The 22216-nt window shown below is 40.5% G+C and overlaps 1 protein-coding gene across 2 annotated transcripts in view; it reads left to right on the top strand.

Moving 5' to 3' along the window:
* The first annotated feature begins 3705 nt into the window (after window positions 1-3705).
* The window catches only part of slc38a3b (solute carrier family 38 member 3b), a 28845-nt gene continuing 10334 nt past the window's right edge, over window positions 3706-22216 (top strand). The window contains exons 1-8 of one of the 2 annotated variants that reach the window (XM_084347832.1): window positions 3706-4220; window positions 15080-15258; window positions 15598-15618; window positions 15788-15869; window positions 15956-16071; window positions 19021-19094; window positions 19695-19787; window positions 20758-20839. In XM_084347832.1, the coding sequence (XP_084203958.1) occupies window positions 15155-15258; window positions 15598-15618; window positions 15788-15869; window positions 15956-16071; window positions 19021-19094; window positions 19695-19787; window positions 20758-20839 (572 nt within the window). In that variant the 5' untranslated portion in view covers window positions 3706-4220; window positions 15080-15154. The remainder of the gene's footprint in view (window positions 4221-15079; window positions 15259-15597; window positions 15619-15787; window positions 15870-15955; window positions 16072-19020; window positions 19095-19694; window positions 19788-20757; window positions 20840-22216) is intronic. The other variant, XM_084347833.1, reaches the window with a different exon arrangement.

Genomic DNA, 22216 nt, shown 5'->3' with positions numbered 1-22216 from the left:
TGCACTCTAATCTTCCTGTGAAGGCGACAGCAAAAACATACGTCCCCAGTGAGATATAAAGAAACACCCAAAAAACGGAGTCCATGATTGCCATATTTAACAGATAAATTATAGAGCTGCTTTTGGTGGCAGTGAAGAGGAAAGTTACAACAAGAGTAACAGTGACCTGCCTCAAACAGTACACAGCTTCAGAGATATCACTTCTTTAATTCCACACATTCTTCTTCATTCTTTAAAACCTGCCGCCAGCAGTAACTACAATGCAACTGAGTGACATCACTTTCACCAGCTTCCTCTGTAGTTGAAAAAGGCTTTACTCAAATGTTTTCACTACTGCAGCGGTATTCCCCTAAATTTAAACTGAGAGAACCAAGGAGGGTTGAAAATGCCATGAGTGTCCAGTTGCAGTATTTCTTTTAGCAATGACATACCACAGGGAGGCAGTGTTCCTTGATGTCCCTGGGACAGTAACAGTAGCAGTACAGAGATCCTTTACACCAGTACAAGTACTTCTACCACAGTGTTCCCTTCCTTTGAAGGACTTTTCTGAAATAATGTAAGAAATCCACTGGAGTCCTCAGTATGGTGGCCGTGAGGGTCAAAACACAAAATTCTGAAAAGTGTTTTGTAAAATGCTGTTGTTTCCTGAAACGTTGTTTTGTTTCCTGGAATGTGTTTGTGTTTGTGAGATGCCAATGTGTTTTAGAAATTGTGTTTTGACCTTGAGGGCCACCATATCACCAAGTACATTATGTAATAATAAGGATTTGTGTATGTGATTCTTTTTGTGTCATCACAGCGGAAGGTTTCTCAGGCTAGGATAAAACACAACATGCAGAAATGTGTCTCTTTATCTTGTCTTCCTTATTATTTTCAACTCTTATTTGACAAATCTTGAACGCAATATGCATTAGTTATCTGTTTTTACCATATTTCCATTGCAAGTTAGCATCACTGATAAAAACTAATGCATCTGGGTGATAGTAGATCTCTTGCTTCATCCAGTCAGCTGACTCTGTCCATCCACATATTTTATGTGGCCTTTGAGCCTCAAAGACCCTGACCATGCTGATCCATAGGAGGTAGGAGGAAAAAAATGTGTTTGTGTTGCGCCTATGTATCTTTTGTTTGAAGAAGTCAATGCCCGCTGAGTTCAAGGTCTTTGTTTGTGCATGTGTTTGATAGTGGAGAGGGATAAAGAGAAAATCAGAGCATCCTGTAAATGGAGATGGATGGCTGTTATAGACTGAATGCTGCATGCATATACTTTCCATTGAATTCACCATTATTTCGTAAATTATGCTGTCCGTCCACACAAGAGTGAGGCGGTCAGTGGTTGGTCTCTGTGCTGGCAGTCCTTATCTAAACAAAGAGTGTTACACAATGAAAAGTGATACAATATATTCCCTGGGTTATTTCATGGATCTCATGGTGCCTCATCCTTTGATATTCTCACCTCTTGGGATGAAATGTTCTGAACCTCAGATCCACCCCTGTTACATAAATACATGTTGTAGTAATACTGCCTAGCTCCTGTGGTCTGAGGTGGAAACTCTGCTGTTATATTCCCATCCTGCTTTCTCAGAAGCATCACAAAAACCATCTGCAGCTTGAGAAAGATGAGCCACATCCCTCTCTCTATGAATGGGCTTACATAATTCTTTTAAAATAAGCTGTGAAACTGATAAGAAACCCGGCAAGTTCTGCTTATTGCTTCAGAAGATATTGACTGAGGTGTGAGCAGGGCAGGAGTTCAGGGTACAATGTCCAATGTTTTGGTATGGCCAACTGATTCCACTAAGTGTAATTTATAATATGCTGTACATTATGTAATACTCATCAGACAGCACCAGGAAAGTCTCATGGTCGAGTCTTACTCCTTTTCGAGCAAGGCGAACCAAGTGCTGGTTCTGGGCTGGTGCCAGTGCTGGTTTGAAGTTGATTCAAACTGTGAACCTTCTAAGAACCGGTTTGCTTTTTTCAAGGGCATGAGAGCCACTGTAGACTCACATCATTCAGTCACTATGTGCGTCTCCAATTTCCCAACATTGCTAGGAACAACTGTGGAACCCAGAGCAAACAAGACCGCATTGACTCTCTACAATTGTTGCTCCTGGCTTTGTATGCCTACATTGGCATCCAAATATGACTGAACCTCGGACCACTGTTGCTTCGATTAGCGAAAATAGTTAAAATATTTAAAGCCAGAAACATTATACTAGCTCTGGTTTTTAAAAATGGCAGTCATAAGCAGTTCTAGTTTGTCCTTGGTCATGATAACCCTGCCCCCAGCCCCTACGTAAGCGGCTCTTTGTCCTAGACCAATGAAGTGTTGGTGCAGCTCTTGAATCAGTTTTCCTCTCCGGGAACTATTTCTTTGGCTGTTGAAACACAAAGAACTAGTTCCACAGTAGGCACTGCCTCTGATTCAGCGCCTGAACAGCCTTGGTCCAAAAGGGGTATCTGAGAACTGTCTGTATCTCTATCCACCACCAACTACAACCTCAATAATAGCCTTAAAGTAGAAATTATTACCTTTCTGACAGTACCAACAAAAAATGTAAGAAATTGAATAGAAATGAAAAGGAAACAGAGTCTCAACCTGGGAAAAATGTTAATGTGTGAAGTGAACAGAGTAAAATACAGATTCCTTCAGAACTGGGCCTTATATCTACATTGTAGTGGTCCAGCCACTGCTTATCTCGTTGCACAAGTCTTACAAAGAGCTGCTATTTACTGTTACTCTTCTTGCATCAGGTATAATATTGGTTGTTCTTAATTGATTTTAACTCCAATGTCAGGTCAACAGAGCTTTGGCTCCACCGTTCTGAAAGGTCAGAAGAATCTGAACGAAAGCCGCGGACTACTCAGTACAGCCCCAGAGCTGGACTGCAGTGCCACCACAGACCACCACAAGTGAATTCTCAACTTGTAGGAAACACTGAAGAGCGTCACTGTCTATAAATATACAACGGTTACCATTCTGCACAGATGAGGTGTAAATTTGCAAAGATGTAAATGTAAACCGTCGAACATTAGCATCCTCAATCTTCATTGAGCAGACGTGGCCTCTACAGGTCGCTGGATGAGCCACTTATCCACTTAGACACACAGATAACACTGTACAACACATATTGTAGGTGTGTTCATGTTATGGTCAATGTGTGTTATGGGTTTAGATATCTGAATCTTGCTCGACAGTAGTTGAATTTTCAGTATTTTTATTACATGTTTACTGGTGGTCAGTGTTACTCGTTAGTATATCTGTTACATGTTCTTGTTGTGCTCGTGTTTTGGACAATAAAGTTTTATTCTACTATTTACTGGTGACATTGCACCATGTCATCATAATTCATTCATACAGCTTTTTCAAATATAGATATTTTGATTTTGACTCAGCTTACTGGGTAGCTATGCAATTACAGTCAATTAATTAATTCATGTATTACATGGTACTTGCCAGTGACTGCCAGACCCAAGGATCACCTCCTCACCTTTGTCTTAAGTGTCCAGCCATTGCTTTCACATGAGTAAGCTCCCCCACATTCCTGACTCTTAACAGGTGCCAAATCTCAGGCGACACCGTGCTGGGAGCTGCTGGATCTGATACAACAGGCAGGGGAAGGGAGATATAAGATCAGAGGAAGGATACTATATTACAGGGTTTGTGCAGATGGGACAGAGAGGCGTGTGAGTTGCAGCAGTTGTTGGCTTCATTGCCTATTTTAACGCTCACAACAAATCGAGAGACACAAGTGAGACCCACACCTCCTTCACAGGACTGGCTCTTTGATTTACGCACCATAGTTGACCATAGCCTTCAATGCCCAATCCCTCCATGCCAGAAAAACACCGGTGTGACTGCCACGTCCTGTGATTCTCTTTGTATTTCCCTCACCTAGAGCAGTGGTGGAAACCTACAGCCAGCAGCGCAGCCATAGGGGGGTTTGCCAAGGAGGCGGACCTAACGCGACCCCCACAGTTGAGCTCCAGGAGCTTTTTACAATGCCGACCATTTCTCCAGAGCGCATTTAGCAGCGAGCGACGGTGCGAGTGTGCGTAAATACCCACGAATACAGATACTATCTCACTACTAGTAGAAGTACCTCCACCGAGGAGCAGGGAAGAAGAAAGACGCACGGAGGAAGAGAATCATCACATTTATTCTCACTCATCATCAGAGGGATTTACTCGAAAGCTTCGTGACAAGAAAACATTTGGTAAGCTTAAGAAATCTCATATTTTTCTTTAAGATTGCAGAGATGATGCAGTTGGAGAAGTAGTAGCAGTATTTTTTAAAAAACCTTGGATCCAGCATGATTATTTTTTCCAATCACAAGGAATATTGTAGCCCAGAGGGGGGAAGAATAAAACACATGAGAGGTTATATGTGAATATTTGTAGGCTATGTGATCACATGGCAGACAATACTGGGGCATATGGCTTTGTTTCCTACTGGGAGGGGGTGGTGATCAATAAAGAAAGACCAGCATGTTTGGTCCTCCTGCAGTGAGCGCCAAGTCCAGATGTCATGATGACCATGCGCCTCAAGCAGCCAGCGGCTGTCAGTGATTTTAGCCCACCTATCGACTCACGAAGCATTTTGAAGCTTGTATCACATCCACCTTAGACCAGCCTGAAAGTCAAATAAACAGCTGGATGAATGACATTAACAAGTGAGTGACTCACAAGCTACAAATCACTTCTTTTGGGGTGAAAGTGCAAATGTGCGTAAAACGTGTGGATGGGCACATCTCTGGGAGAAAAAGTCATGAAGCCTTCATGTGTTGGCCGTGTCCGAGCGGCCACATGGCATCGAGTAAAGCGCAAAGACAGCTTCCTTTTCCTCCCATTACAATCGATCCACATCCGTCAGAAACTAATCACCTCCTGTACCACACACATTTACATATCCAGTGTGCGTCAGGACACGATGAGTAACATAAACAGCAGAGGCTTTACCAACCAGAAGCAGCCTTTTAAAGCACTTTGCCTTTGTTATTGTCGGCTAAATATACCCGTGTGGAGGAAGAGCGCCATGTGTGGGAAGTTAACGCTGCACATTATCACTGTGCACACTGAGCCAGCCGCATGTGAAGCTGTGTGCTGAGGAGAATGGCTTCAGGAATCAAGACGTGTTGACTTGTTGACTTGGCATTTGTCTTCATGTGACATCAATGTTCCTGTGGTTTTCTTGGAGCAGTGGTCATGTTCTGGAGATGTGCCAGTGAAAGTGCTCCCTGCTGTGTCTCCTGCTGGATGATACAAAGTGTTCTATAAAGTACCTACACGTCATACTCGAGTAAAAGTAAAAATATCATGTTAGAATATTACTTTGGTAAAAGTTAAAGACACCCATACAAATAGTACTTGAGTAAAAGTATCTGATATTACAGCTACTTAAGTATCAAAAGTAATATTCTGGCAATAAATGCACTTACAACTAAAAGTAAATTACACATATATTTACATGTATACTGTATACTATCGGTCGACCGACTATCAAAAATGATATGCAGCATTTTAATGATTATTGGAATCAGTGTTTTTAATTATTTTATCAGTATTATATAAGTATTTTATTTTTAACCCTAGTGCCAATAAAATAAATTAATACAAACGACTACGTTGGCTATGTAAAAAGTAACTAGTAACTAAACTTATCAAATTAAATGTACTGGAGTAAAAGTACAATATCTGCCTCCAAAATGTAGACGAGTGGAAGCATAAAGTACCAGAAAAAGGAATTATAAATACCTTAAAGTACTATGTAAATGTAAAGTAAATGTACTAAGTTACATTCCATCGCAGCTATTACACTACTCAAAATCAGTTAGGTATATTGGGAAAACTGTAGTTTAAAAACTGTTAAAACTTACTAAACAAACAAACTAAATAAACAAACTTGCTTGCTTCTTTATTTGGTTATGGAAAAAAAGAATATTTCTGAGTTTGCATTATTACCTCATTACCTAACCCAAAGTAGTTAACATTTCTTCTCCAAAACTGCTTAGTGCCCCTAAAAGGAAATGATTATTGTTGTATTGTATAGACCAAAGATTAACCAGTTAACCCAAAACATAATCAATATGTGAATGGATAATAAAAATAACCACTTTTATTTCTTATGTATGAATACATCAAATATTCTCGCACTTCGTACACGACTCGTGATGAGTTTACAGGGAACTAGCCCTTTGAAGTCTATGCTAGACTTATTATATTGCAGTTACTTCAGGTTTCCATGGTTATTATAACAATGATAATGTTATTATCAGATGAGACATCCTTGATTAGGATGAGTAGGATGGTTCAGGATGCTGGAGGTTTTCTTGAGATCTTCTTTATGTGTGAATAAGTTCAAGGTTTGAAAGCTTACAAGTGTGTTACAGGTTGCTAGTCGCAAGCCACTTAACCTCCGTGTTGCTTGAAGGCAGGTGCTGAGTGGTCATCATGGAACCATCTGTGATTGTGCTGGTGAAAACATGTTGATACGCTCATAAAAAAGGTTTTCAAATCACCAACCGTATGAAGATTGAAAACATTTAACTGACCGTCTGTCTGTGTATTCAGGGCAGTGAGATTCAGGGGCTGTGTTTTTGACTTTGGCCTCAGGGCTAAACACCAACACCCTACATGGGTTTTCATGCTGGGTTCATCACAGGGCAGAATGAACAGATAAGCCAGGCTGTGTGGTCAGTGACCCCAATGAGTGCGGCGATCAAAGAGGCTGAGGGTTTGAGGAGGTGCCGGACAGGTGCACGGTGTGGGGAGGCCAATGTTTTATTTCATGTGGGAAGCAGCCAGCTGAGTTCTTCTGTCACACAGGAGAGACCCGTGAACATCTGCGTTCAAGTGTCGAGTATCAAACACCTAAAAAGTTATTATTATCTTTGTCATTATGGTTGACCCTGACCATATCATGTGCTGTTGTCTATTTATATTTAAGTCATTGGAAAGTCATCGTCCTTTGTTGATATTGTGTATTCAAATGGGTAATTTGAATGCTTTTAAATAGAGAATAAAGTCGTGGTCTAATCCACTGAGAGTACTTTTTTAAAATTGTCCCCACAACTTGTGTTTTGTTCGTCATCTCATGAGAAAGTTCAACCTACATTTTTTTGTATGTCCTGTGGCTCTCAGTTTGTTCAAAGAGCTTATCTTATGCTTTATTGTTTTCTGAAGATTGACGGGTAGAAAATGGCACCAGCACTCCCATGAGTTTAGTCCCTATGGAGCAATCAATACCAATATATACGCTATCAAGTTAATATATGCTGTCTGAATGAATCCACTGAGAGCCATATGTTACAATATTTGAATACTCACAGGAAACATGAATCACCATGTACTTGGCAAGATATGCATATACTGAACGTCAGCAATTAACTGATGTAAATATGAGCTGACAGGTTTATATAATCTGGTATGCCGATTGCGTCCTGACTTTGGATTTGAAAGCAAAAACATTCAAGTCTCAAGTTTTGACTCGGTAAAACCCTGAAACAATATGAAATGCAAAAGAAAGGCAGCTTTCTCATCTAAAAATAAACCTGCAATAACTGATTTCTTTTGGGTATTTAGGGGCAACAGAACCCCTACAAATGTTTTCTATGTTCATGTTCAAACATGTTATCTAATTGTTGCCTATTTACACATCCAGCAGATACAGAGCAGAATTAGCAATTTATTTGGAGTCTTATTTGCATCAGCCTGGTGAATATAAGTCCAATTTTTTCTCCTCTTAGCTCTGATTTGGTCTCCACCAACTCCCAAGGGAATTATCGGCACCGAGTTGGTAGCCGATGTGTGTTTCTGAGAGCGTTTTCACTGAAAGCAGCTGCACAAAGATGTGAGTTTTAGATAGCAACATGGCGGATGAGGAGCAAATGACACCCGACTGTAGTCTACAAGGTATATTAGATTGTGGATCATGAATGTGATTTATTAGATTGTGATATTACATTTTGGCCAGATTGCCCAATCCTAGCTGAAAACAATGCTATGAGAGTGGTGAAGGTGAACCAAAACAGCAGCGGGCTGGAAAACCAAAACAATGAGCTAAAAGACTCTACAAAGAAACATATAGCTGAGGTGAAACACAGAGCCGGGTGATAATTCTCTGTGGACTATGAGTGGTACCTTTCAGACTGTTTTCACATAATGACTTGATCGTTTTTATAATAAGGACCTGGTATAACTAGTTAGCCTACAACAATGTTCAGTATTCAACTTGTTTTCATGCGTTCATCTCGCTGATATCTTGCTTTTAGCTAACAAAATGTTGTAACAATAGAAAAACTTTCCAAGCGCTCTATCATTGTGTCACAGATGCTGATGGTTGAACAGAAATCAGAATGTCTTCTGATCCTGTGTTGTCATCACTGCAAACACAGCAGACTAAAGGTCCTAGAGTCACACCATCAACATCTCTCATGTGATGTGTGTCTGTGTTTGTGCATTGTGTGCTGACAACAAATAGAAATACATGCTTACCGTGCAAATATTAACTATAGTAAGATATCGAAACATCTGTTATCTAAATCTATAAACGTGGTGTTTTTGTATCGACACTTTAAGACAGACCTGTGTTCAAGTGTAAAAGCGGCTTCAGTGTAATTGCCCTGAAGCTACCTCCTGCTGCCAGCTGTTGGTTACCAAGCTGTTTCTTAGAAAAATGTCCTGCAGCCTGTCAACATGGACTTGTAGCTAATGAAAGTTAACTGATCCATTATGTAACTGACAGGGCTGTATTTTTAGTAAACAAGTCCTGATTCAAACAGATTATTTTCTTACTTCCTTACGCCATTTACCTTTCAAAATTAAAGAACCAAAATTATATTTGTGTCGTTGCCACTTTTCAATGAACAACATTCTCAACTTATTTTTTTTTTTTTTTGTATTTTCTGATGTTTTTCTTTCACTTTCCTCTTATACCCATTGTTCCATACAGTACATTTACTGTTAACCTCAGTCTAAGAACTGCATACACCAGCACATACTGTAGTTATGATACATCAGGCAACCTGGTATTTGGACGTTCAAACAGAAGTGAAAGTTGTAGCGCAAACCGCCCGTTGTAGCCGTCCATTGAACTGCAGGGCTCCTTCCCCTCTATTTTTAAATCCAGGGAATCACATACATCCATAGTGCTTATTTATACCATGGATCTGTGCCAATTTTTAAGTTGATCGTGTCACGCAGTCAAAAGTTTTGAACCTCCCACGGCTGAAGCCACCTCTGCAGTATCTAAGGATGTTCTCATGCTCAGCTACACGTGCTTGATTTGCTTCTGAGTCATCATTTTCTAAAATATGTTTGGGGAAACATTTACACATTCTCTTAATTGGTCCTAACTTGGTACACTAGTCTCTGTTTCCTTGATTCATAATAATACACAATGATCGATGGGCCGTTTGATGTCTCTCATCAAGCATATTAAACGATACCTCGCTCCCTGTTTGCGCTTTAGTAGTGCTGCTTCCTTTTAATGATCCCTGTAACGACTTAGTCGGTCGGTGTGTGCAAAGGAGTTGAGAGGAGACAGTCTGCATATAAATCCACATCATTCCATGAAGAGACTCTATCATGAAACGTTCAGTTGACTTTCTTTCCTGTTGGATATCACCTGTTTGTAATGTGCTCCCTACTCCATCCCATTTAAGATGTATTCATGGATGCAGACATCAAATGCTTTCGATTGTGTAGCTACACAGCCTGGACTGTTGTTTTGAGATGTTCGAAGAAACCATCATGCATTGCTCGTTTTTTATTATTTTCACACAGCTTAGGTCGGATTTTGATTTTGGATAAAGTTTGTGTTCAAACTTCGCTCAGTGGCAAAAAGCAGCTGCACTGTTCTGGATGAATGACTTGTGCTGTTGGATGCAGTTGGACTTCTCTGAAGGTTTTGGTCTTTTTCTTAAATTTTACACCTACATTCTTTGTTTTGTTCTTATCGATCACAGAGGGTGAAGTGGAGGCCCAATCTGCCGATTTTTACAACATGAAGCTTTGATATGTAAAATTGTTTTTATGGTGGTAATGAGAGGTATTGATTTAACTGAATTCTGTTGCTTTCATGAAGCAAATTGTTTTTTTTTCTTTTCTTTTGACTTTTGATCTGTAGCTTAATCATTAGTGTGTGTGTTCTGTCGTGCATCACACATGCTTGGATATCTAAGGAGGTGATGCAGAATGCTAATGTCCTTATTAGCACGAACACTGTCTTTTGGGTAGAGGGTGAAATATGACTATATCTCTGTTCAACTATTTGATACAGTGTCATTGCTTTGAAATTACATCTTTATGATAGACTTTGTGTGAAGGAGTATTAATTTATCTTTATGTCAGAATTATTGTTATTTTATAATGAACTGCATATAAGGATCATTCTCTCATGTTTGTGTGAAACACAGTTTATTCCAAAAAATCAATTCTTGGACTTTACATCCACTGGCAACAGAAAAAAAACAAGTGCCCCATAATGTTGTTCATTTCAGATTTTAAAAGTTGCTCGGAGCATTTAAAAAGGTCACAGCTCTTGAGAAATTTGCCACAATAAAAACAATCCCTCCTGCCTGCATGACCACACAGTTCACTATGTGAATCAGGTGCTGGCCGGTATCGCAGGACATGAGCATGTGTTCCTCTGTCCCCAGCAGGCACGTGGCTGAGAGGAGCTGGCGCTGCCAGGCGCTGTTGGCTGAACCTCGTGCTTGTTTCTGATACACCACCACATGGGCATCTCATCATCTACATGTGCTCGCCCACTGACGGCCCCCCACTTGTCCTGTGCCTTCCCTGCTTTATTTCCAATCTATGCAAGAAGAGATAGGAAGTAATTGGGGAGATTGTTGCTTTGGGTTTTTTAAAAGAGTAAAAGGTTTTGTAAATAGACTTTATCTCACATTCAAATTGAATGGCTGGAAGATCAAACAGCTAATCATTATTCACCCTCCCACCTGTTCAAACATTTCAAATGTCATGTAAGTCTAGTAGCTCAGAATGGGACTTTTCACTACCATGGCCTTTCAGGGCCGATTTGTTACGTAACAGAGCTCACTATGAGCTTCAGAGTGTAAGGTGACCCTCCTGTTGCTGCTCAGTGGTAGAGGATGGGCTCATAATAAGAAGGACAGGGATCGATATTCAGCTTCAGTAAATAACTGAGCAGTTTATGTCGCCCATACACATTTATTCCATGTGTTTTATTGACGTAGAAACAACATGTTACTTACCAGAAAATTATAATTATGGATAGGTCGTCCAAAAAGTTGATGCAGATGTACTGAATGAATAAAAAACATGGCGGCTTTTATGTTATTGATTATTTAATAAGTCTGTATGAGTCACCCAGGAAACAAATATGTATCAGAAGAGGCAATATCAAGTATTATTTTTATCCATAACCTTTGCAGCTCCCACCACTTGCACAAACAGTGAACTAACGTCCTTCTACCAAACCACAGTTCGTGCCAAGTATCTGGGTTTTTATTATTTTACTGGTGCTAAAACATCAGGGTTATGTGCATGAGACAGACAGTGAGCATCGCACCAACTCCTGCTTTTAATCTGATATGTCAGTTTTTACCTTTTGGATGAAACAGAAAGGAAACAAATTGTAAAATAAAAGGAAAAATAAAAATGAAAATAAAAGGATTGTACACAACCGGCACTACAATCCCTTCATAAAGCACACCTGTCGAGTCCCTAACAAGCTGCCTTCTTTATCTTGTGGGACATCTTTATAGACACACATATGGCTAAACAGTCAAGCCTGCTATTTTCCCATCACTAGATAGAATTACGCAGCAGAAATAGTATCAGCGCTGTGTCTGTTTAAAGAACTCATTTTGTTTCTGAGGTTTCTGCTGAGTTTCAGTCCTGTCAGTTGTATCAATGCTCCTGACTTACTGTGTCTTCTTAAATGTGTCAAACTGGAAAACATATGCAAGATCACGAGTGTTTCTGAGGTTGATTTTGACGAGATTCGCCTGGTCTTTGTCTGTATTTACCTATGGTTGTTACACAGTGATGCTTTTTACTGAGAACTGCAACAGATTGAAGTCTTACATGGTTTTTTGACACTTCATAAAAGCCCAGAGAACATTTGGATTTATTTTATGTTACTTGATTTAGTAAGTACTCATTTACAGTGGAAGCTTCATGGAAAGAGCTATGTTATTTGGTATGAGCTTGAATTTGAACACCTCTTTCGGGATGCTTATTTGTGTATTTCTTGAAGTCTACCTGTAGACACATTTGACATTTCTGCTTGTTTCCCTGACCAAAAAAAACTAAAATGATAAAAGAACATATTTATTCCCTGGAAGCTTCTTCAACATTATTGGAAACTTATTCAGAAAATATAAAACCCTTGGAGCTTTTATGTGGTGATTTTTTGTGTCTGAAAAATCAGCAACAAAACCTTTTCTGACTGAAAGGTGAGAACAGTTTTTACGCAACAAATACGAAGGGTTTGAGTGATACTGCTTTGTTGCAGCTGTTGAAAAGTGCAGTTTTCAGGTTAGATTTTCTTTAATTTCCTGTGCTAAATACAAATGCTTCACAGTTTAGCTTTCCTCCTTCCTCCCTTGTTGCCTTGACAAAACCGAGATATTTCTCACCAGCTTGTAAAATTCAGCATTTTTGAAAGTACATGCACTGAAAGTACATGACATGGGCAATTTAGCTTGTATTGGCAAACAATCACCACCATTTACAGGAAAGTGCAACAGCCTCCAACAACAGTGATCATATGGATGATAACATAAACATCATGAGACTCCATAATGAGCCTCCTGCTGTATTTACAGTAAATTGATTGTCTCCAGGCTCATCGGCTGTTTTCTGGTTGACTTGACTCTCCAGTGTAACAACAATATTAACATAGTGTTACTTTTTTGGGGAAGAGTTGAATAATTTCTTGATTTAATCCTTGATTTGTCACTGATGATCAGCTTCATTTGAACATCAACAACAAATGCGTCACCTTTTTTCCTGTCAGTCGCTGGAAATGATCCTTATCAAAGCACGATGTTGCAACAGAAAGTATTGACATTAGGGGCTTTTATGTTTGTGGCTATGTTACGGAACATGCTAACTTTGGGCAAATAAAATGACTCACCAGATTATGCAATAGAGGATCTTTTTGATTTTTTTTATTGGGGGAAATTAGTCATTCATTTATCTGCCTGATAATTGTGTTTAGTTTTTTGCTTTATTCCTCTAAGGTTTCTCTTGTAGCTGCAGTGGCGTGGTATCAATGGCCCTCGTTAGCTGTACAGTATGAATAGCAGTGAGCTGAGAGGACACTGTGAACACAATTGAGCTGCTGTACAGCGGAAGCAGCTAACAAGACGCCATTGTCTGAGTTCACACTGTGAAATAGAGAAGAGGATTCAATTGTGTCACTGGGGTCAGAGGAGGCGATGGCAGGTTATTAATAGTTCTTTATTAATACTAATTTGAGTGCGAGTAATGCGAATTATCCCAACGACATCATAGTTTGCCAGTGATATACCTCCTTTGTCCTCAAGCAGTGGTTATAGAAAACCCTGCGCTCATTAAGGAGAAACACTGTTGAGATGTGTAATTAAAGGACTACAGTAATGACTGTTTTGCAAACTGCTCTCTGAGTCATTTAAGGCCTGTTGTTGTGAGTGATTTAGCATTTGATATGATGACACGGTGCTTTAATTCATCATGAGGACGGCACTGTCAGTGTGTGGGAGCTGAGCAGAAGCACTGAGAATCGACAGGTTTGCCGCATTAACTGTTTTAAAGACAAAAGTGAAAAAAATCCTCACATAGACCTTGACCTTTGACCGTGCGGCCTGGTCTTGTTTGCTTTGCTCAGTACTGAAGTGTACGGTGAAGTTCGCCGTATTTTCCAGCATTTTATCTCCTGTGATCTCTTGTGAGCTTGTGATCATTTACAGCCATGTACCATTCACGCTGCTGTGTGTTTTGCAGAAGTTTCGGTGGACGAATTGAATGAGGTCAGGTTTCGGGCGTCTGAAGTCACTGTGTCAACAATACAGCTGAGTCATTGCTGTACAGATGTTGTAAAGACAAATATTAAAACAGTCATGACGTCAAGGGCAGAATTTACCTGTAATGTCACTACGTTAACATAAAACTATTTCTGCTTAATCTAATACACTATAACACTGCTCTTTGAAATAAGTACAGTTAGGGTAAAAACAACACAACGTCACTTGCAGTCAACACGATTTTACTGTGAAACTGTACTGGCAGAAAATTCAGCTTTAATCTTCGAGTAACCTTAAACTTTATTTGACCTAATGTTCGAACATATAGCCGGCAGTTTAGGCATGTATGGGACAGACATGTGACTCATGGGATTTGCTCCTCAAGCAAATCCTAAGTCATTTTCCCAAGTCCAATCCAAGTCACAGGTTGTGTCAAGTCAAATCGAGTCCTTATAAGACAAGTAAAGTCCCAAGTCCAAAGACATGGTATTAGTACTCAGTACCTGTTACCATTGTTTGTAGAATCAACTCTAACTTGATGAAAAATAAAGAAGTAAACCTGATGATTTATAGATTAAACCTTGATTTTGTACATAAATAAGAATAAAGTTGTATATGGATAAATTCAAGCATGTTAAAATATTCCCCACACTGGTATGGAAGGAAATGTTGAAGTATAGCAGGGACAGTGCCCTGTGAATCAGAGATACAGCCGCAGATGGATAGGAGATAATGAGTTACAGTGACATGTGTCGCAGTGACCCCTCCTCCATAGCATGTGCTAATAGATACTGTTAGCAGGGGAACTCTTCAGCCTGAAACATTGCTGAAGGTGTGATAATAAAACACCAGAAAGACAACTCTTGTTTCTGAGTCCTTTTTTTCATGAGAATTTCCACCACTACTGTGGTAGCACATACAGAAAGCTTTTAACTGAGAAAGAGAAAAGTCGTGCTTGAACAGGACCCCGTCAATGTCAGCAAAAAGCTGACTGAGAAAATATGTGCTGCACATTTTCAATAATGTGTCCATGGAAAAAATGTATCTCATGTGATTCTTGTCCTTTCTCTCTCTGACCCTAGATATTCAAGAGTCACTGTAGAGATCAGCGTCATTGAGCACATACAAGCCAAAAAGATTCTGTTCCAAGTTGGACGATGGAGACTTCGCAGTCAGAAATGAATATCTTGTCCAACGGAAAAAGTCACGACCTCGGAGATGACACGGGCGTGCCAATGAAGACATTGCCAGAGGAGGATCAGTGAGTATTCTGACGTTGTATTAAACACACATGGATGTTTTCCTTTTGTCACTTACATGCGCATAATTGCATTTTAACACAGCATGTGTCCTGCACTGTTTGCACTGAGTCCTTTTTGTGTTTCTGTAGTTGTAATACTTGTGTGAAAACAGACTTTTTGGAAAGTGTGACTGCATCTACCTTTGTCCCTGTGATGAGAGTTTGCCCGTTAATAATGACCAGGATAATGAATGTGATGAGCGATACACCGTATGACTTACTTCCTGCATAATCTTCCCTTTTTTAAATGCATGTTTACCTTGTGTTTTTGCTCGCCTCATCGGATGGATCCTTACACAGAAATGGCACTCAAACAGTCAGGTATGTCTGTGGAGATCTGTGTGGAGGATTTTTCTTTGTTTTTGCATACATATAATAATACAAAAAAACAAGCATGTGATTTTGCATAGTTGTCTACAGCCGATGCGTGCACAGTTTTCAGAGGTAGCTAGAGACACGATAAATTAACAGTCGTACATTTCCTCATTAGGTTTGATGATCCTGAAGGAGGAATGGAGAATGAGGGATTTTTGCCCAGTGCAGATGGAAAGAAACCGATACGCTTCACAGATGTAAGTGCAAAAGTTTCAAACATAAAACAACCACAGGAGCATTTGTTGCAATAAGATTTACAGTATGCTCTTCTTCCCCCTCTCAGTTTGAAGGAAAGACCTCTTTTGGCATGTCTGTCTTCAACCTGGGTAATGCTATTATGGGCAGTGGGATCCTGGGATTGGCTTATGCCATGGCCAACACTGGCATTCTCCTCTTCCTGTAAGTAAATCCATATAGGAGTCACTTAGGTTAATGGTTGCAGTGCTGAAACATGTCAGATCTGTAGCTATACTGCTTTACTGAATACAGCTAAGGAGTGGGTAGCTTTGGTGGTGCGATTACAGCCAGGGTGGTGCTGGTTACTTGAGGGAGTGATTTAGTACCCGTCATGACTTCTTGTAGCATATCGTGTCCCCAAGATATGCCAGAATCTATTCATACCCTTTTTTTCAGGCTCCCGTTCCCACCCTAGTTGACACGTCCCCAGAAAGGACATAGCCCGGAATAACTGAGCCATTCGGATCGCCATTTGCTCATTTACTTCCTTCTGCTCCTTGAAGAATGCTGCTGTCAAGACCATGACCCAGGTTGTCTTGGTTGTCATGCAGTCTGTGTTTGTGTAGCTGTCTAGAGAAAGTAGCAGGACGGGAATAGAGAGTGGCCTTTGATGTGATTACCATGTAGGCCTAGCAGAAGGTGCAAGAGATATTTTGTTTCAATTTACATGAGATTTTAAAGCAACCCGAGGCAACAAACAGTTGTTACCTGAAGCTTAACAGTCTTCAGTGTCATGACAACTGATGTCAAACATAAACAGCACTTGCATATCAAATTTAAAGGTGTCGAATGCATACTCCAAACAATAGGGAGCGGCATATCACCAGAGCCCTAATTGCTGCTAACTGTAGCGCCCATTAGCTAGTTAGCTCAGTTAGCAGTGCAGCTAGCAGTCCTGACTGAGATACTGGAGCACTGTGGGGAATGTTGGTGTTTCCACCACTAGCAACTGAGCTTTGGACCAGGACGGGCGGGGGCTAACTGATTAGCGTGCTAAGTTCAGTAGATATGGCTGCCACGCAGTACACAGGCGTCATAATGTCAGAACTGTTATTTCTCCACGGTCTGCTCATTTATTTAAAAATGGTTATATAACTGTATCCAAGGCCAACACACAGGAAGCATCACACCTATTATAAGAAGCAAACACCCAACTGTGTTCATTAACCCTAGGATGTAGCATCACTCAGACTTGGCAAATATTGACACATACAGTCAGTATTATGTGGGGTTAGTTTGCCTCTTGATTTCTTGTTTTCTATTTTATCCATAAAACCTCTCCATCTATATTATGCTATATCTCAGTGTAATGGTTATTCCCTTAAACAGCAACTTTCACGCTTAAGATGCCATCTGCTTCTGAAGTCTGTTTAATCCCTGGTTTCTATGGGATTAAAAGCAAACGGCTCTTACAGAGGGGAACAGACCAGAAGCATTACAAAAGCTTAATTCCTAGAAAGCAAACAAAAGAGCTTTCTAGGCACATGAGGCTTTATATTGATATGTTATTTCAAGAAAAAACCTTCTTCGTTTCTTATATGAGCACTTCATTCAAAAGTCAAATCAACCAAATTAGATTATTACGTTCTTATGGGGAAAAAAAGATACATTGATCAGGCTTCTTAATACACTGCAAACTAAAATATATATAAATAACAGTTCTGACGTCTGTGACAGAAGTGTCTCAGAATATCTACTGAAGCTAGCATGCTGACCTCCCGGTCCAAAGCTCCCGGTCCGGACCACTAGCAGTTGTACTCATGATATGCTGCCCCCCTGTTTGTTTCAAATATGAATTCAGGTGGACTTTTCTCACTTATTACACCTTTAATTATGGCTGCAACAAAAGATTATTTTCCCTGTTGATTGATCTGTTGATTACTTTCTCAATTAATCATTTGGTTTATAAAATGTCAGGCGGGAAAAATGTTGATCAGTGTTTCCCAGAGCCCAAGATGACGTCCTCAAATGTCTTGTTTTGTCCACAACCCAAAGATATTCGGTTTGCTGTCATAGAGGAGTAAAGAAACCAGAAAATATGAACTAACACAAAGCTGGAATCAGAGAAATCTTATTTTCTTTTCTTAAAAAAATTACTAGATTAATCGTTGCAGTTCTGGTAGGGTATATCCAACAATGTTTTTGTTAATTACATGTTTATATGGATTTGTTCACACAAAGTTTTGCTCTGATGTTTGATCCTTGTTTACCTTATTGTGAATCTGGTGGGGACTAAAGCTTGGAGTTACATCAAATACTCTTCATCCTCCAGCACAGATTTAAATAGACATTCTCCCTTGTCAACGCATTTCCAGTGGGACACAGAAATAGAGCTGGCATGAAAACTCTTGTGTCTTGCTAATGATTTCACCAGGGCGTCAGGATGCTGGACCTGTAAATAAATGCTTGTTTGTGAGTTTCAGTGGAATCTGAGAGCTCGGCCTCCTTCCCCCTCCTCGCAAATTCTCACTACGAGAAAAACAGGGTGTACAGAAATGTAGAGAAAAGGTCAGAGCAAGGTGATAGATTTGGGATCAACCTCTGACCTATTAGAAATGTCTCAGGGCTCTGTAGGAGGACCACTGTGACTCTTGAGACTAAAGGGTTGTGGGAAATATTGCTTTCATCCATGTGTAGGACGGCTATCAATGGAGAATATTTATATTTTATTCTAAAAAGACTTGTTAAAAGAATGCCCTGTCTTGTTTCATGCTGAATATTTCTTTCAATTGTTGGTATAATGTCACAAAAACACAATAAGCATTTTGAAGCAATAAACAGCGTCAGCTTTGAATTGTCATGCAATGGCAGGACACTGACGTAGCGGAAAATCAGCCAACACTGCAGTTCAACTTCCCAGGCTTCATTCCCAGCCTTTGCCCCCCATTAATACACGATGTCATATCAAACAATGAATTGTGTGTTTAAGTGAAGTGGTAACATCGACAAACGTGTACAATACATCACCACTTAATGCAGAAAGTTGATTGTAATGTCTACGGAAACGGACAAAAGAGGAGTCGCAGAGGGGATAAAGCATTTGGTGTAAAATTGACGTATACACAAGTATAACAGTTAACGACTTTCCTTGCCTTTTGTGTTGTAACACAGGTTTCTTCTGACAGCAGTCGCAGCCTTGTCACTTTACTCCATTCATCTGCTACTCAAAGCCTCTGGCATTGTGGGTAAGCCTTGAGTCATGTCTTCGCCTTTTAGGAAGAAACAGCCTAGCTAAACATAAGTGGAGTGGTATCCGATATAACTCTTCAACAGTTCTGCTGCTCCTGGAGACCAATTTAAACCATCGTGACAAAGACGTCCAATACTGTTAAACTGGTTGAGAACCATTGAATCAAAAGTAGAAACCGTGCTAAACTAAACTAGCAGATTAATCTAAAAAGGGCCATTAGGGGTTAAGAAGTAATAGGCAATTATAGTCTGATGGCTTTAAACACACTGTAGCAGTTAGTTTGCCAATTACAATTAAGTTGTTTACATGCCAGAATAATTAGCACTCAGAGGATTTGGTTTCCAGTCCGCTTAACTTCGCTATTAGCTTAGATTGACTTTGAGAACGAAATGAATCAGTTTTTTCTCTCCTCTGGTGTGTTGCATAGAATAAGATAACAAACATTGAAAGTGTGAAATGGTTCTTCACCCGCCCACCAGTAACAGATGTACAATCTATTTTATTTTCTCATTTGTTCAAAGCGTTTTATTGTTTTGCTCCGAGAGTCGTCTTAGCAAACACTGACTGAATGTTATTGTTTGTAATCTGTTTACAGGAATTCGAGCTTATGAACAGCTGGGGTACAGGGCCTTTGGCACTCCTGGAAAAATGGCTGCTGGTATCGCAATCACCCTGCAGAACATCGGAGGTGAGGAGCCAGTGTGACTCAGTGTTGGGTGTTTTTGCAAATATGTGGACTGTTTGCAAAAATCCCTGCAGCAGAAAACATGAATTATGCACAATTACATGGCTTAGAGTTTATATCCGTCCCTTGAACCACTGGTGTTACATTGGCTTTTGTTTTTGGATATACAGCTCGTCCCTTTATGTATGAAATATGGGGATCTACTCAGCGCAAAAAATAGGACACCTGTTGGTAAACAGCCGCGTTCACAGTGGAGCTGGCAATTAACAAAAGTTCCTCCCCCTCACTGAACAACATGTACAGTATCTGGCTGTTTCTCACCAAAGCTGTGTGGATACACATTAGTCTGCTGTCAAGTGAATTCAGCAACTCCAAAGGTCACATTTGTAATGCTCAAAGACTGATTCGAGGTTTTAATGGAGCTTCTTTCAGCTCAAAGTAAAGTGTAAAAACTGCACATGAATCACGGACTGGTGTCATGATTGACTCACTGGTGCCAGTGGCAGAGTTTGCAGGGCCGTAGAAATACTAATGTCAAGCACTCAATGTGCTTTAAAAATACAAATAAAAAGTAAACACCATACAAAGTGACAAAATCGTATGCAGTACAGTAAAATACAATCAAACATATAAGATAGGAAAACATATATAAACATGTATATATATTTGTCAGCCTTAAAGTTGTCAAATTTGGATATACTGAGTCTAACTGAAGTGGAATCTGCTGATAAAACCAACCATGTGTTCATTTTTTTAAATCTACAAAGGACCCTCCCCCAGTTTGCTAAAACAGGAGTACATGACCCCGGTGTCCTCGTAGTAGCTGCTCTCCTGACACTGACACAATCATAATGTGATAAGTTTTCTTGTGACACTACTGAACTAGTGTCTGTGCCAACATACTTTCACACAAGCGTGCTCAGCCAAACATTTTTTTCACGTTGTCACATTTTCTCCGTCTCGTCTGCTCCAGCCATGTCCAGCTACCTGTACATCGTCAAATCTGAGCTGCCGCTGGTCATCCAAGCTTTCCTGAAGGCGGATCCCACCGCTGAGTGAGTATTATCACTAAAGCACCTTTCATCATCACTGTGCTGTTAGTGAAAGTCACATGATGATTCCTGCCCACTGTTGGTTCACAGGTCAGACACTGTGTGCTCGGGTCAAGGGGCCTGGAAGACTAAGTGGGCAGCGAATACTTCAGTTTGCAGTGACTGAGTCAGTGCGGGGGTGTGATGAGAATGGCAGCTTGTAATTGGCTGAGCAACGGGGGGGGCCACGGGTAGGCATTGTACGTTAGTTATGTATACACACGACATAAACCCTCAGTGCTGTCAGCTCATGGAGGCAAGAGGCTCTCACGTCAGAGTCACGCCACAGACACAGACACAGACACGCTGGAAAAGGTCATGGAGGACTGAAGTGGATTCCAGATCTAAAAACAAACCTGTGTGCTCAAAAGGGATCGCAGCCGCTGTGGCTGTCCCTTTTCAAACATCAGGCCTGAAAGATATAAACGTCAGCAACCCGCCTCGAGCTTTGTTTTACATAATGGAGATAACATGCAGATAGTTTTATTTTCAGTACAATACACAATGCAGAGCGCCATTTGTGACACACAACTTTCAAACTAGATAATCTAAGCATGTTGCCAGACCTGTCCGTCTCGTCTTCCTGTCGTCTAGACTGTTTTTGTGTGCACTGGCTTTTAGAGAACGGACATGCTGAGCCTTCTGAAGGACCGCTGAGGTCGCTGATGGTTGAGTCAATGTTGAACTGGGATCGACTCGTACTTGTCATTACATGTTTGTGTTTGTGTGTATTTATGTCATGGTCAGTGGCTTCACTACAATCCAAATTGACGTATGATGAAGTGTTGAAGTGACTTTTGCTCACTTTCTGTCTCACACACACACACACACACACACACACACACACACACACACACACACACACACACACACACATTCAGAAACACAAATGACAGCAGCAGGTGGCGTAACACGGGTGCCAAATTCCGAGGCCGAGCATAAGGACAGGTCAGCTCAGGGCCGCCTCTCAACTGCCGAGACACACACATACATACACAGTGTACACTTCTACTCAGAGCAGCTCGCGCTGTTCAGACCCATGGCGTCAGGAGAACAGGGTGGACCGAGTGGGGGGTGGGTGGGCGGGGCTGGGTGCTCGAGGTAGAGTATTAGCATGGTCACACAGAAGGTCAGATATTTGGACTTGAGACTGGACTCAGACTTGACTCCTGTGAGACTCCATGACGATGAAGCTGATACTAGCTATTTGGTGCAGATATTAATATACCAATCCTATTTGAGAAATGAAAACATTTGAGCATGATGTTGAGGCTGATTCATCTTTTTGTAGCATAAACACCTAACAGAATAGGATTCCCTGAATTTGCTTATTAATTGAAC

This window comes from Pagrus pagrus (assembly GCF_965226575.1).
Source record: "Pagrus pagrus genome assembly, chromosome: 3".
Taxonomy (NCBI): Eukaryota; Metazoa; Chordata; class Actinopteri; order Spariformes; family Sparidae; genus Pagrus; species Pagrus pagrus.
Note: the sequence above shows the minus strand (reverse complement) of the source record. Positions and strands in the feature narration are given on the sequence as shown.